The sequence below is a fragment of the Berghia stephanieae genome, chromosome 4, assembly GCF_034508935.2.
Source record: "Berghia stephanieae isolate SIO BIC M18660-M18661 chromosome 4, UCSD_Bste_1.3, whole genome shotgun sequence".
Lineage (NCBI taxonomy): Eukaryota > Metazoa > Mollusca > Gastropoda > Nudibranchia > Aeolidiidae > Berghia > Berghia stephanieae.
The window spans coordinates 10,967,195-10,984,182 of record NC_088363.1 but is presented as its reverse complement, the minus strand read 5'-3'; the positions used below and the strand labels follow the sequence as shown (position 1 = coordinate 10,984,182).

The window sequence follows — 16,988 nt, the reverse complement described above, 5'->3', positions numbered from 1 at the left end:
AATTTTTTTTCAAAACACTGCCATGTCAGGGTAATGTTTTTAAGGGTTTTACGGCGCTAGCAACACATAAGGTCATATCAGCGCCAGTAAAATGGAAGAAAACGTGATAGTTATAAATTCTAGAATTACAATAAAGCATATAAGGAAAGGTAAGAAGACAAAGGGGAATTGGTTCATCAAATAGGAAACAGATGTCCATTCCAAGAGCACACTATCAAAGTACTTAGTTTGAGATCACCTAAAGTCTCATCCAGACACAAGCACAGATCCCACTAAGAGGAACACACTCAAATGTTTACAAATCATATGTAAAAATGAAAAGAGGAACAGTACACAACAGAGAGATGATTTACAAGGGAAAAAATATCATCTCCCAAAAATGTAACTATACATTCGACTGTTTCCCTCTCAGTCAAGGACTCCGACCAAAGTCAGGACAAAACCAAGCAATCTCATTCCCAGACAAAGACAGAAAGCAATTGGAAAACAGATAAGAGGGGATAGAAGACACAGAAAGTACCTCCCTGCCCACTATGGGAGTTTGTTGGAAGTGGTCGTGGGACAATTATGTGGAACGGTTGCAATAATGGTGGTTGTGATAATGATGACAAGAACGACGTGGAAAGGAAAAATATATACGGGAGATGGGGGTAGCAAGACCGACATTGACATCACCCACTACGGGGGGACAAGAGACCACACATGAATCGACAAAGCTGTTAACCGCCATGTAGGATTTTACTGCAGAGTTGAGTATGTATGGTGTCAGAATGTGAGTAAAGTAGCCTTTTTGAAGGACTCAAACCAGTAATCTACAGATCCAAAGGCGAGGCTCAAACCATTAGACCACAAAGTCTAGAGATTATTTTTTCTTTTCAAATCTGCCCACAACTTCCCCCACCAAAATGCAACCCAGTCGATTCAATAAAAAATTTCTACAACTTTCTAACTTCCCTGCACCTAGGCCCATCCCATCAAGGGTGAAACACTGGTTTTGATTTTTTTTAAAAAGATGCAGAAAATAATAAAATAAGATGTACAGACAGTAGGGAAAAATAAATATCCCCCACAGAAAAACGTTAATTTTCGATAAAGTGGCTTCATTTTCTTAAAAAGACGAATAAGCCACTTTTTGTTTTTAATGTCTTTACGGCACTTGCAACACATTAAGGTCATATCAGCGCCAGTAAAAAGGAAGAAAATGGGATAGTAAAAAGTTCTAGAATTACAATTAAAGCACAAAAGAAAAGGTGAGACAAAGGGGAATTGGTTCAAATAGGGAACGGATGTAGATTCCAAGACCACACCGTCAAAGTACTTTGAGATCACCTAAAAGTCTCATCCAGACACAAGCACAGGTCGCAACGAAGAGGAATAGACTCAAATGTTTACAAATCATATAATATAATAAGTAAACTAAACATAATACAATGCAAAACAGAGAGATGATTTACAAGGAAAAAAATATCATCTCCCAAAACTATAACTGTACATTCGACTGTTTCCCTCCAAGCAAAGGAACTCCGGCCAGGTCAGGACAAAACCAAGTAATTTCATTCCAAGACGACAGGAAACAATTGGAAAACGGGTATGGGGGGATAGAAGACAGCATGTACCTCCCTGCCCACTATGGGAGGTCAGGATCCCCACCCAGAATAAGCCACTTGAAATAGCAAAAGGAAGCAGAATGAAAGAGACCAGAGATCTCCCTTGCCCACCATGGAAGGTCAGTTCCAAGTCCCCTCCCCCCAATTTAGCAGTGGTCAATTCATGATTTGGTTATGATGAACAATAATAAAAAAGAACCACACAAAATCGGAGGTCATCAATCATGAATATTTATTATCTGCATGAAGCACTTTCCCACACTTCAGTTTATTGGCTTGATACAGACTTGTTTCAATTATAATCAAGGTATAACATATAGGATTAGATTACATCACATAACGATAGACTTCAGTCACAAATAGAAAAAATGTTTGTAAAAATTAAATGTTAATCCTATGATTGAAAAGAATCGCCTATCAGTATCAGTAACTCTTTTATCTTTTGTTTAATAGGTTTCAACAATACAGGAAAAATAACACTCATCACATTTATGGTCACAGCATAGAATTAGAAATTTAAAAAAAGCTTTTAAGTATCACAAACAAACCAAGCAACACCACTAACACTTGCCCAGACTTAAATTATATTTACATTCTATCTAGCCTGTGGCGTGCCCAAAATTCTACAACAATAATACCTCGTGCACACAGTTTTTTTTTACTTTGAAGGCGATACAAGATTAAAGATTTAGCCTATCTATGGTCATGATGAAGAAAATAAAATTATCACAAAGGCTCTACAGTTTAAAGACCAAACTGGGTTCCAAGAGCAATATATATTTGTCTAGACCCCTTTATATAGTTTGAGACGAAGCTGAAGATATGTCCAGATAAACAAAATGTTTATGAACTTTTGACAAAGTTAACTTTCAGTAAACGAAAATAAAAATATTCATAAATCCAACCCCTTTTGACAGAGGAAATAAGTTCAAATGAGATCAAAAATAACTCCAGGAGCAATATATCCTTTTACCAAGAATGCAATGTACCTATAGATCCCACATTATCAAAGGATATTAGAAAAAAAAAAGATACACCCAAATGGTTACGAAAGGAATATAATATATACCAAAAAACTTCATAATTACAAAATATACAAACATTAAAATAAATTCCCTTACTTCATTCTTAGGGAATGTTCTTAGGCCCAAATCTTAAGAAAAAGATTCCAGCATTATACACACTCAGAGGAATCAGGGCTACGTTTTTTGATACACACTAGTCAAACAACCTCAACCTTTGAAGGTTTTTCAGATTTTCCCCAATTTTCTGCAATTTCTCATCATATTTTACCCAAATTCATATTTTAACATGTGCAACCGTCCAAAATTTCAAATTTAGCATTGACAGAGAATATCAAGCCAGTGGAGGAAGAAAATCTTGCAATTCCCTGTCTGACTTTCAGATTCTCATCTAGGTGGAATAGATATTTAATGACCTTCAATTATTCCACTTTTATCCTTTTTTAACTTGTGACAAACTCTGCTTTAATCATTTTTAGTAATACACCATATCATTTTTGGACTTCAAATTGTATAAAAATATGAGATAATCGTACTGGTTGGCCTGCGTGCTAAAGAATTAAATAGATCTAGATGGCAACAGTTCCTCGGAGTGGAAGCAAAATGCCTTATTCTGTCTACCATCCTGTCCCTAATAAAATAAGGGGAAAAAATATCTGGATCTCTCACAAAAAAGATGAACCTATCAGACTATTTCCCTCTCAGCAGATGTTTGAACACCAAGTAGAAGCCAAGTTAGACCAAATTGTCTCTTTAAAAACAAAGCAAGTCCATGAAGACTGATGAAGAATCACCAAAAGCAGGTGGCCAACATCCCTGACCTAAAAGGAAACCACTACTGCACCACGGAATTTAATATTTTAATTATCAAAAATTATCTAATTTTTCGTAAGAAAGACATACACATTATTGCAAGTTAGCCACATTTGGCTTCTTTTTATGCTGTTTAACTCAACGATAAAGCAATTTTGAGAGGAGCGTGAGATTTTGTTGAAACAAACTGCACTCCAAACACATTTGTTAATAAAAGCATTGTGGTATCTAATTAATCAGAGCTGATGGTGACAAAAAGTTGAACGATTGCCTTTTAACCCCATTTAACTGCATTCACCCCCTCCCCCTCCCCAACTGAGAAGAAAAGTTAACATTGTTACTCTGGCTAACCTTTGAACTTTGAAGAGTGGGAAACTGCACCTATATGTTCCAGCACACATCAACTTTATCACTATCAATAAATTGATTGGGGGAGGAAATGTCATTTTTAAAGGAAAGGAAATTCTTCCTTTGACTCCAAAATCTGGGATTCGAGAAAACAATGAGCATGTCATGCAATCTCAACCATGACAGTCACGTCAAACGTAATCAAGAACACAATTGGTAATAAATGCATTGTGGTATCTGTAATTATTGGATATCCCAATAATCAGCAATTACCGTCAAATACGGTATAAATATCAAAAAGATTCAAATTATTACGTATTAATATCAGCAATTGAACAAAGAAAAAAATAAAAAATAAAAAAAAATATTGAGGGATGCAAATTGTTGAAGTCAAAAGCTCACGATCCACACATCATGCAGTCCTCCTTGTTGGCCAATGAACACGATAAAGCAGCCATGTTTTTGTTTATTTCATTTTCTTTGTCTTCGTCTGTCATTTCCACAGCCTCTTCATTCTGGGTTGGGGAAGAAGTGGCGGATTTCTTGGTGGGTGTGGCTTGTTTGACAGGGGCGTTCTCTTTGTTGGATTCTGACAGTCTTGTCTTGTCTACAGTGAATTGAATGGCTTGAGCAGCTGGCTTGGTTCGCAGATAATACATGCCAGTCTTCAAACCCTAGATGAAACGGACACAAAAATATTTTAAAATTTGTGATTTAGAATGCCATATTTATGTATTCTGTGTCCTGCCAGTTAATTTTTAAATAATGTAAACTTAAATTTGAAATTTGGTAATACCACAATAAAGCATATTTCACTCCATTGGCAATTTAGACTTGAAAGAATTATTAAAAATAGTGGTATTGCAAAATATTTGCCAAATTTTTCAAATATCTTGAATTGTGTAAAGAAAAAATATTTCATAGAAGTAATGGCTGAAGGGTGCATATGAGTGAAAATTGGAACGATTCCGCGAAAAGCAGAAGGGTTGGCAGAGATGACTCTCTTGTTGAAAACTTAGATAAGATATACTTATGAAGTAAAATTGAACACCACCTTTTAAAGGTTAAATGGTGGATATACTCAGTGAATAAATAAAATGATCCGCATTCAAACCTCCAAATGCAAATTTGTCTTACCAATTTCCATGCATAGAAATGCATACTGGACAATTTTCCGTAGTTTGGCGCAGCAATGTGGACGTTCAAAGACTGACTCTGATCAATGAAAGCACCTCTGTCAGCAGCCATCTCTAAGACAACCTAGTAAAACCACAACAAAATATCAGAATGACAAATAGAGTAGTAGGAGATTAAAGACAAATATGACGCAATATTTACAAATGTTAAGTTGAAGAGAGGATTGGTAAAAAAAATATTTTTAAAATCATTTTTAAATGAATCGGGCGAAAACTTGAAAATTTGACAATCATAATTTTAATTTTATTTTTTGTAATTTGTAACAAAATTTGCTTTAATATACAAAATTTTACAAAATTGCTCACTGTTGCAACTGTTCAGTTCAGAAAAACTTATCAAGGTCTTTTTTTAAAAGGAGTTTTACAATGCTGATTATAATTGTAATAAGTGCTATTTATTATTACAATGCAAAAAACATGCAACACATAAGTTCCCATATAAGTATAATTTACCTTTTGTTTAATTTCCCACACAGTTTTGTAAAGGGCTTTCAAATCATCAGGAATGCATTTAATGTTTTGGATCGAACCACCATCTGCAATCATCTGGTTCTTCAGATCTTCGTTCCACAAACCCAATTCGGTCAGATCTGATAAAACATGAGAATTGAGAATGATTTGGAGATTGGTCTCAATAAGGTTACATCACAATGAGCACAAATATACATGATTGACCAAACAAATAGTTAAAATTGTTAACATTAATTATAATAAATATAATATTATATTCAATTGCTTTTCCATTTCAGACATTCCCCTTATCATTCAATCAACAAATAACAAACATACTTAACTCATTCCTTTCCACCCATCTCTATGATAATTTGTAAATATCAAACTCATAAAAAAGAAGGGACTTTTTCAAGGTCCAAACTAAAACACAATGAGCATATGATGCAGTAGATACGCGACATAACAAGGTGGGTGGGACTGGAGCATGTCTCCTATTTAGTCTACTGCCCATTGCTTCGCCTTGATCGCCTTGGACAAAAATGGAGTTAATACAACACAAGAGGTTTATTTTGTTTTCCATGATCCAACTCGGGATACTTGGACCAGTGCCAGAAGGTGGTGAACCCATAAAAACAATAATTGTATTCAATTCTCTATTAAATTTCAATATTGTTCAGATCTTTAGCAAATCTTTCAATTATTGTGATAGTGCGCTCAAAGTATTGGCTGTATTGAATTGATTTTAAATAAAGTTACATCTCTCAGTTATGATCTCATAACTTTTGTCACTTCGTTCATCTTCCATAAATTTAAGACAACATAAATCAAATCATTTATTTTTTAAAAATCATAGAAATAGATCAAAAGTTGTCTAGAATTTCAATTCTCCCAAGGAAATAATATTTGGTCAAGGAGTTCAGGTATTCAAATAAATATTTTTTACAAGAAAAACAAGATCTGGTGTGCATGGCAAATGAAATGGTTGTAGTACAGTCATTCAATGATATTCAAGCAGTAGTAGCAATAATAGCAGTATAGTGGCAATTACCGATTCGACCACCATGTGTTATGACCTGCTACTCTTGTGCAACAATTGTTTATCAATAAATCCACACCTCAAAATTGAAAAGGTGCCAAAATATAAATAAAGAAATAAATTTACCTTTCAAAAGATGATGATTGACAATTTGGAATTCTCCAGACAAGACTCGCCTTGTGTAGATGTTGTTTGTATAAGCCTCAATGGATTCATTGTTGCCCAATATTTGAGCAGTCGAGGCTGTGGGCATGGGAGCCAAGAGGAGACTATTGCGGATGCCAAACTTGGCAATGCGTTTACGAAGACCTGCCCAGTCAAGGTTTGTAGTCTAGAGAGAAAAAACAAAAAACAAGAAATCAATTTCCAAGCAAATCATATTTTGGCTTCCGAAAAATACAACCCTATAAACATAAAACCAACATCAGGAAATATCTCCAGCTAATCTTTTCAATTTATGTGATACATTTTTAAACACAGATGCCAACCCCAAAACACAAATTTGAATGAATAACTGAAATATGGGAGATTCAGCATTCTAGGAGAAATTTTTAAGCGTAAACTGAAATTCAAGCAATCAAAGCCATATTCTACTTGTAAAGTGTCAGTCATTATTAAGCTATATTTTTCAAAATGTAAATGACAAATTGTACTAAAGAACTGGAGAGATGAGTTTGTGGATACCAATGTCTAACCATCACTGCCACCACCATCTGGAGATAGTATAGTCTGTTTTATGACAATGTCCGCACACGTATTTTTATATTGCTACAACCTTCAATTAGATTTTAATTAAAATAAACAAGAAGACTGGATTATCGTTGACATGAAGTAAATTTTGTTGTAAAAATAGATCTAGGAATTTACTTTTGAATGATAAATTGTATCGAAAAGTAAGATTTTTTACTGTCTGCGAATACCAATGTCCAACCTCTAAATTTTATATTCTTTAAAAAGGGGGGTTGACATGTTGATGTTTATATTAACATTATCACAAATATGATACGTACAACAAAAAACCTGCATAATTGATTTCCTCAAAAAAAAAAAAAACCGAATTTGAAGAAAGAAACAAATCAGCATCAATCCAAATGCAAGATTTCCATATTTAATTCTAAAAGACTGATCACTTTAAATATCTCAGAACTGCTGCAGTGTAGTTCAGTTTGGTCACATACCTATTTCTGAGTAAATTTAAAAATTCGCTAAAAATTGGGTTAATACTCTGAATGTTGAGGGGGAAAAAATCAAATTTGGCCATTAAAAAGTAATTTTAAAATATCTGCATACAGACTTGCCAAATTGAAAACTTCAAATTTAGTAATTTTAATGTCAATTTTTAGTAATTTGACAAGGAAATTCGTAATTTCTGAAATTGTGTATGAACAACCACAACATTAATATTATTATTATTATCATCATTATGTAGTAGTAGTAGTAGTTGTAGTAGTAGTAGTAGTAGTAGTTCTTCTTATCATTACTATTATTATTATATTTATTATCATTTAAGTATTACTAAGAATTAAAAATTCGTAATTTTCCATAAAATTTCGTATTTGGCCATGAAATTTGTCTAAAATTCGTAAAATCACGAAAAATTCGTAAGATTCGACATACATGTGCATATTATAGAGAAAAAAATCAGTATAGGTAACAGATCTGTATAGACACTGTAATTGATGGGGATAAAAGGAAAAAGCCAATAAAAATATTTAACCAGAAAAGCTTACAGTTTGCACATTCCACATATCATGCTGAAGAATGCCTTTGCTGACAGGGGAACCTTCGTATGTCTCGTAGTGACCCAGTTTCTCTGCCAACTCACAACTGGCATCCAAAGCAGCAAAATAAATAGTCTCAAAAATTTTCTTGTTGAGTTCCTTGGCTTCTGCACTGTCAAACGGATACCTCATGAGAATGAAGGCATCTGCCAAACCTTGAACTCCAATCCCGATGGGTCTGTGACGCATGTTGGAATTTCTTGCCTGCAGATGTAGAAAGACCAAATTTCAACAATGTTTTTGTTTGAAATGTCATAATCACAGAGTGCAAATACATTTGCATGAAAATTAATGATAACACATACAATTAGTTACAATGGCAGTAAAATAGTGTAATTCGTCACTATCCTGACCTTAATTTATGAGTATTCTTCACGACAAAGTTTCCCTATGTCAAAGCTTGACAATAGCAGAGGGCTTAATAGGATGACAAAGGGTCTTCTAAATAGAAAGAGATATAAAACATGCAGAAAATGACAAACAGCATTACCACTTTGATAGGGTGTACAACATATCCGCATAAAACAATATAGTCACTATAAAAAAGGCAAAAACTTGATATATAATGGATACACTATGAGAGAATTTTGAGATCATAGTCATGATGAAATGTAAATCAGTAAACTCTCCTCTCCCAGTGCTTTTATTTTTTCCACATTATCACTGCAATTTTAGTGTATTGTGACGACTGGAAGTGTGTACGATTTCAAAAAAGGTTGACAAACACTGTTCTAGAGCAAGCAGTCCCAAGTCAACAGCTACACTGACCATCTAGGGTGAGACAGGCAACCTGAAAGGCGATATTGCAATGTCTAAATTATATTTTAGGAGGAATAAAAGACAATAGTAAGTGACCTCCCTGGTGCAAAAGAGAAACCAAGAGCCACCATTCAAGATGAGGAATAATTCATAGAATTACCTGGGGGACGGGGTAGTAGTTGATATCAATGATTTTGTTAAGATTCCTCGTAATGACCTTGGTGACATAGATAAGTTTCTCATAGTCAAATGTCTTGTCTGGCTTGACGTACATGTTGAGGGCAATAGATGCAAGATTGCAGACTGCCACCTGGAATAGACAGATATATGATACAGTTGACACCACCTAAACTGACCTCCAAGGGATATAAATAAGACTTATCTAAAGAAAAAGTTGAGGTATATTTTAACAGATCATACTCTCTCCCCCTGTCCTAATTTCTTCAATGATAAAAAAAAATAAATTAAAGAGACCTATCATTGGCTTAAATTTTAAAAGTATAATTTTAGTTATTGATGGTCCCAGTTTGTCTCTTACCAATATGTCCACTTTCTTCTGAAGCACTTTGAGCATGTTTAGTGGATATTGCGCTATATAAATATATTTCGATTTTTATTCCACAAAAGGTAAAAAATCTACCTTACAATACAATGCCTCCATCACTCCACCCCCCATAACATGGCCAACAATACAATCCTAAAACAACTAGCTGTAACAAAATCACTAGGCTTCATTGATGATTGATAACAGAGATAATACGGGACTGAACCAATGACATCATATTATCTGTAAAAAAGTAATTCTTTTTAAAAAGTAGCAACAAAGCGAAATCTAGCCACAAAACTAAAAATTAAAATGTTCTTTAAAAAAGTACCCATACTATATTTACTCTTTGCTGAGTCTACAGTCATTTCAACAGAACTGTATTATAAAATGATCCCCTATAAATTGTTAAGACAAAGTGCAATGAAAATGAATTGTTCCAAACCTCATCAGGGGAACTGTATTCCACGATCTCTGTACACAAATTGGAACACTTGATGGTGCCAAGATTTTGTTGGTTCGATTTTCTGTTACAACTGTCTTTGTAAAGCATGTAGGGAGTGCCCGTCTCTGTCTGGGACTCTATGATGGCATACCATAGCTTTTGGGCCTGGATTGTTTTTCTTCCTTTGCCTTCACTCTCGTACCTGTAATACAAGTGTTCAATAAATTACAGAAAGACTCAATTACACAGAAATTCACTTAGGTCACCTACATTTAACCTAAGTGTTGATTTGTTTTAAGAGGTTTTCCAGCATTTGACATTTTAAGTCATTTCAGCCCCAATAAAATGGAAGCTAATGGAAAGATTTAGGATAAAAGGGGACAATGTCAACTGCTGTCAGATGTAGATCCAAGAGCAATATATCATACCATGCCCCTGTTGCTAATCTGAAACCAAATGAAAGTCCCGTACTAACAACACTGCCAGGAATCTCAGCCAAGAGTCAGTTTTTAAGAAAAAAACACATCTCCACCTGTAGAAAATCAGGGTGGGGGGGGGGGGGAATTTTTCACACAAACACAACTCACTTGAGGTAAAGCTTCTCAAATTCGTCTCCCCAGACATCAGCAAGACCAGGACACTCGTGTGGACACATCAGGGTCCAGTCTGCCTTCTCCTCCACTCTCTTCATGAATAAATCAGGAATCCACAGGGCGTAAAACAAGTCTCTGGCCCTCTGTTCCTCTTTGCCAGTGTTCTTTTTCAGATCCAGGAAATCAAAGATGTCAGCATGCCAAGGTTCAAGGTAGATTGCAAAAGCACCAGGTCTCTGGAAGATACAAGCAATGTTGATTAATCGTTAGCCTTGAATATGCAAGTGCATAAACAAAAAATATTGGTGGAGTAGCAAAGGTGAATGAAAAATCCAGAGTGGGAACCAAACCTGCAGCCCATACCATTTGACTACAAAGTTGCATTAGTGTTTTTTTTAGTTTTTTTTTTCTCATCCCTAACTGAAGAGTTAATCTACACTGCCAACCTTGTTTCCACCTTGATCCACATATCGTGCTGTGGCATTGTACACACGCAGCATGGGAACAAGACCATTGGATATTCCGTTTGTCTGAAAAGAAAACAAGACAAGCAAAACTTTATAATATTGACATAATAGGTTGCCTTATTTATTTTCCGTTTAAATTTCAGAAAGGAAAAGATATATAAATGATGGAAAACTATCCAGGTCTATACATACATGTAACAACAATTTCTACTTGTACAAAAAAAATATAATCCCATTAATTATTGGGGTAATACATTTGATATGCTACGTTCTAGTTAAAAACAAAACAAAGCAAAACAACAAAACAAAAAAACTGACAAAATCCCATGCCAGACATTAAGAGAACAGCTGTACCTTTCTAAACAAAAAACACAAACAAAGCAGTGCTCAAACCTGGGTCCCCTCATACAATAGAGCAATGTTTTATCCTGAAGCAAACAACTGTATGAGGTTTCCTCTTCTTTGTTCTTACTGTTATGACTTACCCCTGCAATGTAACTGCCAGTGCTTCGAATGCAATGAACATTGACACCAATTCCACCGGCACTCTTAGAGATAAGAGAACACGTCTTTAGAGTGTCATAAATTCCTTCAATGCTGTCAGAGTCCATCGTCAACAAAAAGCAACTGGAAATAAAATTGCAATTTGTATATCAAAACAAAATATCAAAGGTAGAATTTTTTAATTGATCAATACAAAATTTTAAAATTAAAACATGTAAAGTAATGAAATTCAAGCAAAGACAAAATTCTCTTGGGAATAAAAAGTGTACATGTTTGAGATATCTGCTAGTTTTAAGTACATGATGGGAACTTTACAAACTATGAAAAATGAATCTCGAATTTTAAAAAACATGCTGGATGATCAATATTTTCAGAGCAAGACAGATAAAACGGATTCATGAAAAGAAACGGAACAATATAATTTTTTAAACAAAGGTGAGAGAGAATAAGTATTATAACTCTAATGTAAGCCGGACAATGCAATAAGGTCTTTGAAATCGTTACCTTTAACATAAAATATCACTCCCCATAATGGATTAAGATAAGTTTGAAACATCACCTTTTCGCGAGCAATATTTATGATCTTCAATAGTACACACTAAAAGTTTATCCTTGAAGTTTTATAGTTGCACCCAAAATGCATCAAACAATATTAGAGATTAATTAGAAAGATAAAAAAAAAAAAAAAAAGAAAGAAAAAAAGACGAGGATGGGCAAGCAAAATAAGTTACCTTGAAAGTTGAGGCCTGTTGGTCCCAGCATTGAAAAGAGTGGGCGAAGCATGGGTGAACCATTTCTCAGACAGCAAATTGTAAGTCTGATGGTAAAAATAACACATTAAAACAAACTCAGTGCTCTCTCACAACAGACGCTTCATTCGTCAATATAAATCAAGATAGAATAAATGTGGACAACAGTATTGTGGTAGGATGAACCCGAATCATAAATCAATTTCAAGATTAATGAAAATGTTACTGCTTGCAGCTCGAAGAATGATTAGTGGACATTTCAGGTTTCCCCTATGCCAACAACAAAACATGATGAATGAGGGATGAGAGAATGTATTACTAAGGCGAATAAACAAAACAATGATGGAACAGGAAAACAAAGTTATTCACCAGAACAAAAATATCCTCTCACCTCTCAACCATAACATCTACATCATTTCTTAAATTAGATTGAAGTTCCTACTGCATTTTATTGTTGTTATTAATTTCAAACTTACAAAACATGAGTTAGATAAATGGACCAGCACTCTCAAATGAAGGGTAACCAGCAATTATTTTGAGCTGTTAAAAGAACGACACAATCTAGCTTCGTGAGCTTTAGGGCTTTAAAAAACATACTGAATAAATCATGTTTGAAATGGCCAAAGTTTCATCATTTAGCAATGAGTATATCACAAGAGTTGAATCTTGTGAAACCCGAGAGCCTGGTGGATAACAAATGCAGATAACCAACATGCCCACTGATTATGATTTCTATTCTCCTACTTTTTAAACAACATTATAGAACACACTTTTGTCATTTAAAAAAAAGACATACTTCTGATGACAAACCCTCGGTTTTGTTAATTTTTCGTTGCCCAATCCAGAGAAATAACTGATGAAAAAAAATAATTTCAACCGCTCCTCAAAATAACTATGATTTTCTTTTGTTGAATGTTTTTTTTAAAAACCACAAAAACGCCTTATACATCCCTAACCGAACCTAATAACATATCCCACCTCAATTGCAGCCTTAATATCCTCTTTGTGAATGCCAACAGACACACGCATCAACATCTGCTGGGGTCTTTCAGCAACTGAAGATAAGAAGTCAGAAGTATAAGATATCGAAAAAGCATGTCATACTATAAAACTATATGTACAAGGAAAACAAAAAGCTTGAAATTAAATAAAATATCTTTGTGTGAAGGGTTGGGGGGGAGAAAAGAGAGAGAGAGAGAGAGAGAGAGAGAGAGAGAGAGAGAGAGAGAGAGAGAGAGAGAGAGAGAGAGAGAGAGAGAGAGAGAGAGAGAGAGAAATGGAGGTGGGGAGGAAGAGGAGAGGAAGAAATAAAACATTGAAAAAAAGTTAAACAAAAAAAAGCTAAGAAGACTAACAATGACACCTGTAATCAATATGTAAACGAACCTTTTCCGTCAATCTTCAAAAGATAGGATCTTTCCAAGGTTTTGAAACCAAAGTAGTTATAGGTGTAGTCTCTTTCATAGATGATTGCTGAATTCAGTTGCTGCAAACAAGCAAAGACAAAACAATTTATTTAAAAATTGTATTGGATCAATTTCCTGAAAACATAAACTCGATTTTGCTGAAAGAATAAAAAATAGTGAACTGTTTCTATTGGGTAAACACAAATAATAAAACAATTCTACATTTCATTTTTAAAATATAATTTTTCATTATTTTTTTTTTACCATTGCCACTTGTTTTGTTAAACTCGGACTTTATTCTCCAGTTTTCAATTTAACACAATTAAAACTCACATATTTTCAACAACTATATTTTAACTTACCCACAAATTTCAATATTACTATTTTATGGATAAGGACAAACTATAAACAAATTAAAACAAAAAAAATTTTTCAATACGGACTAATTTTTGTTAAAACCAAAACAATCATATCTGCATCGATTTGAATACAATATATCAATATAAGCGAAATCGGGACATACTTGTGCATTCTTCATGATAATGTTATAAGTTTCCTCGGATATCATAGGAGAATGCTTTCCTGTCTTTGGGTTGACCCATTCATAAAGATCTGTCATCACATCTGCAATTACAATAAACAGATTTTATACTTGAAACTATTTTATTTCAGGGAGATATCATGATTGGAAATTATCAAAAGAAAGTGATGTTTCATATCTTTAACAGAGGGCATTGTTGTGGTATTTGTGTTGGAATTACGAGACCTCGGAACCACCCAGTCTTATATCAACAACAAAAATTCTATCACATTGGTTGTTTTTTTTTTTTGGACAAATTCTACCCTGAACAAAGAAAAGTTTTGAAAAATATATCTATAGGTACTTTAAGAAGTGTGATGCAAAAGCCATATTAGTACTAATAAATGTCAAGCATCTTTGAGAGTGTATCATGCTAGCAAAGGGGCAGCAGGGCTTGAATATTATTTGGTAACCGCAGAGCAGCTAATTCTAAATAAATTCTAAAAATATATGATAAATATTGTAACATACCACTGAATAGTTTCTTGCTTTCCTTGTGCAGATTGGACACTGCAATACGAGCAGCAAGAATGGCATAATCGGGGTGTTTTGTTGTCATTGTAGCGGCAGTCTCAGCTGCCAGATTGTCCAATTCCTTGGTAGTGACACCTGGGTATAAGCCACTAATGACCTTTTGGGTGATTGCAGGCTGATGACAAAGTAATATGTTGAAATATATTTAAAAACATGAATGCAGAACATGTCAGTTCTGGTGTGCAGGTTATTCAAAAATGTTCTGGTTCTTAGCATATGGGAAAAAATTGGACACAGTGAACCAGGGAGTATTAGTTTGATAAGTCAGTAAGTGCATTTCTAAAAGAAGGGCCCTAGACATACACAAACTAGGCAGTTTGTTCTTGGAATCTACTCGGTATTTGAAGCATTCCCCATGTCTTACATTTTTAGATACTTTATAATATAAACAATATTTTCTAAACTGTCAAATCATAGAACCTTGAAATGGGAATTTGAGACAAAAGTAGGAATTTCACCTTACCCCCTACCTCCCCCTCTTTGTTCTTTTTTATCCTTACCATTTCATCATTTTTGTAAATCGGAATTTTAGAGACAATGGTGGAATAGTACAAAAAAAAGAAGAGTGAAAATAAGAATGATTCCGCCAAAAACGGAAGGGTTGGCAGGTATGCTAGTTGTGTCCCCTCTTTTTCCTTTTATGTGTTTCAGTGATTTTATGGTTATAATCTATATGACAATCCAACAGATTTTGATATTATAGTCTATAGTTGCTTATGTATACATTCTCTAAAAGAATTGACAGAAATTTGTATTTTCACAAAATTCCATTCTCCCAATATAGGTTGGGTTACATATCCAATCAATATAAATATAACATATGTTGACTTCAAAATCCAAATAAGTAAAACCTTTAAAAAGATCAATAATTATCTCACTATTACTATTAGTATTAGCTCGATTTACACAATTATGAGATGGTCTGAATTGGAAATAACATCATCTTACTCTGACCTAGTAATATGAATGAAATTAAATCCAAATAATTTGACTCTGGATGAATTCAATATTTTTATCAATATATTACACATACAATTTTAGAATTACAGGCATGCTTCCTTGAAATTTAAAAAAATTGTAATTTTCAAGGAGAAAATAATACTAATCACTAAACCTAACTAAAAGACCAATTTACTCTCACTGATGAGGCTCAGCAAGTTTGAATAGCATCTCTAAGTCCTTGCACTGTATTATCTAGTGCCATATTTTATTTTTTTTGACATGATTTGTTGAATTCGAGAGGCTTATATTTCTCTGAAGAAGGGGCTAAAATTTGTAGTTTTTCAAAGTAGAAGTGTCTGAAATTGATTTCAATTGCCAAAAGTTTGACCATTGCAAAATGAAATAAATCACGAAGAAAGTCGCACTCTGACAAGTGAAAAACAAATAATTGAAAAACTGGACTTGTCACCACTAAGGTAGGCCTCTAAGTTTGTTTTTCTTGAAGTCCAACTCTACTTACCGGAACAACAAACTCGGGATGCAGTCCATAGCACAACTTTTGAATTCGGGCTGTAATCTTGTCAAAGTGGACAGATTCGATGCGACCACCTGGATAAGAATTAAATTAGAAAAAAATATCATCACGGATCTCTACAAAAAAAGTAGTCCTTGCATTTTCTTTATCATTGTAACTGGTTTTCGTTATAGCCTTTTTTGTTTGTTTGCAGACTATTTGTTTAGTATGTACTGAAACTTTCTGAATGATATATACTTGTGGGGAAAAAATTATGGATGATCTGAGCATTATGTCATCAAACTTGGGTCGTCCAAGGTCAAGGCACTGTCAGAAAGATGTGGTCCCTTAAGCAAAATAATTTTACCGATCCATTGCCCAGCAACTGGGCTGCTGCATTATCTTTTTTTCTGAGACTGAGGAAAAGAGAAGAGGGAGAGTTGGAGAGTTTATCCAGTCAAAGTTTCTCTATGACCGAAATATGATGAAATACAATTAGTAATTGAATTACAGTGACAGTGGTACAAGGGTACTTGAGGGAAATCTGTCATTGAGAATGATTGAATGACAATCATTTATAATAATAGTTACAGAGACGCCAACTTTAAATTTGGCTCACAGGTATTTCAGACACCACTCGGAGGAATTTCAATGCCGAAAGAGGAATTTCTGCTCACATGCATTGGGATGGTATT

General features: G+C 34.2%; 1 protein-coding gene across 1 annotated transcript; it reads right to left on the bottom strand.

Moving 5' to 3' along the window:
• Positions 1 to 1,822: 1,822 nt before the first annotated feature.
• On the bottom strand, positions 1,823 to 16,388 carry LOC144970020 (ribonucleoside-diphosphate reductase large subunit-like; the record flags this gene model as incomplete). Its single annotated transcript, XM_078909190.1, is given in 17 exon segments — positions 1,823 to 2,727; positions 3,230 to 4,464; positions 4,928 to 5,050; positions 5,440 to 5,576; positions 6,602 to 6,806; positions 8,206 to 8,460; positions 9,176 to 9,325; positions 10,005 to 10,206; positions 10,592 to 10,833; positions 11,044 to 11,127; positions 11,550 to 11,691; positions 12,300 to 12,385; positions 13,296 to 13,372; positions 13,704 to 13,803; positions 14,247 to 14,347; positions 14,775 to 14,952; positions 16,300 to 16,388. Coding segments are annotated over 16 exon segments (2,447 nt in total), but the record flags the coding sequence as incomplete, so codon positions are not given.
• Positions 16,389 to 16,988: the final 600 nt, after the last annotated feature.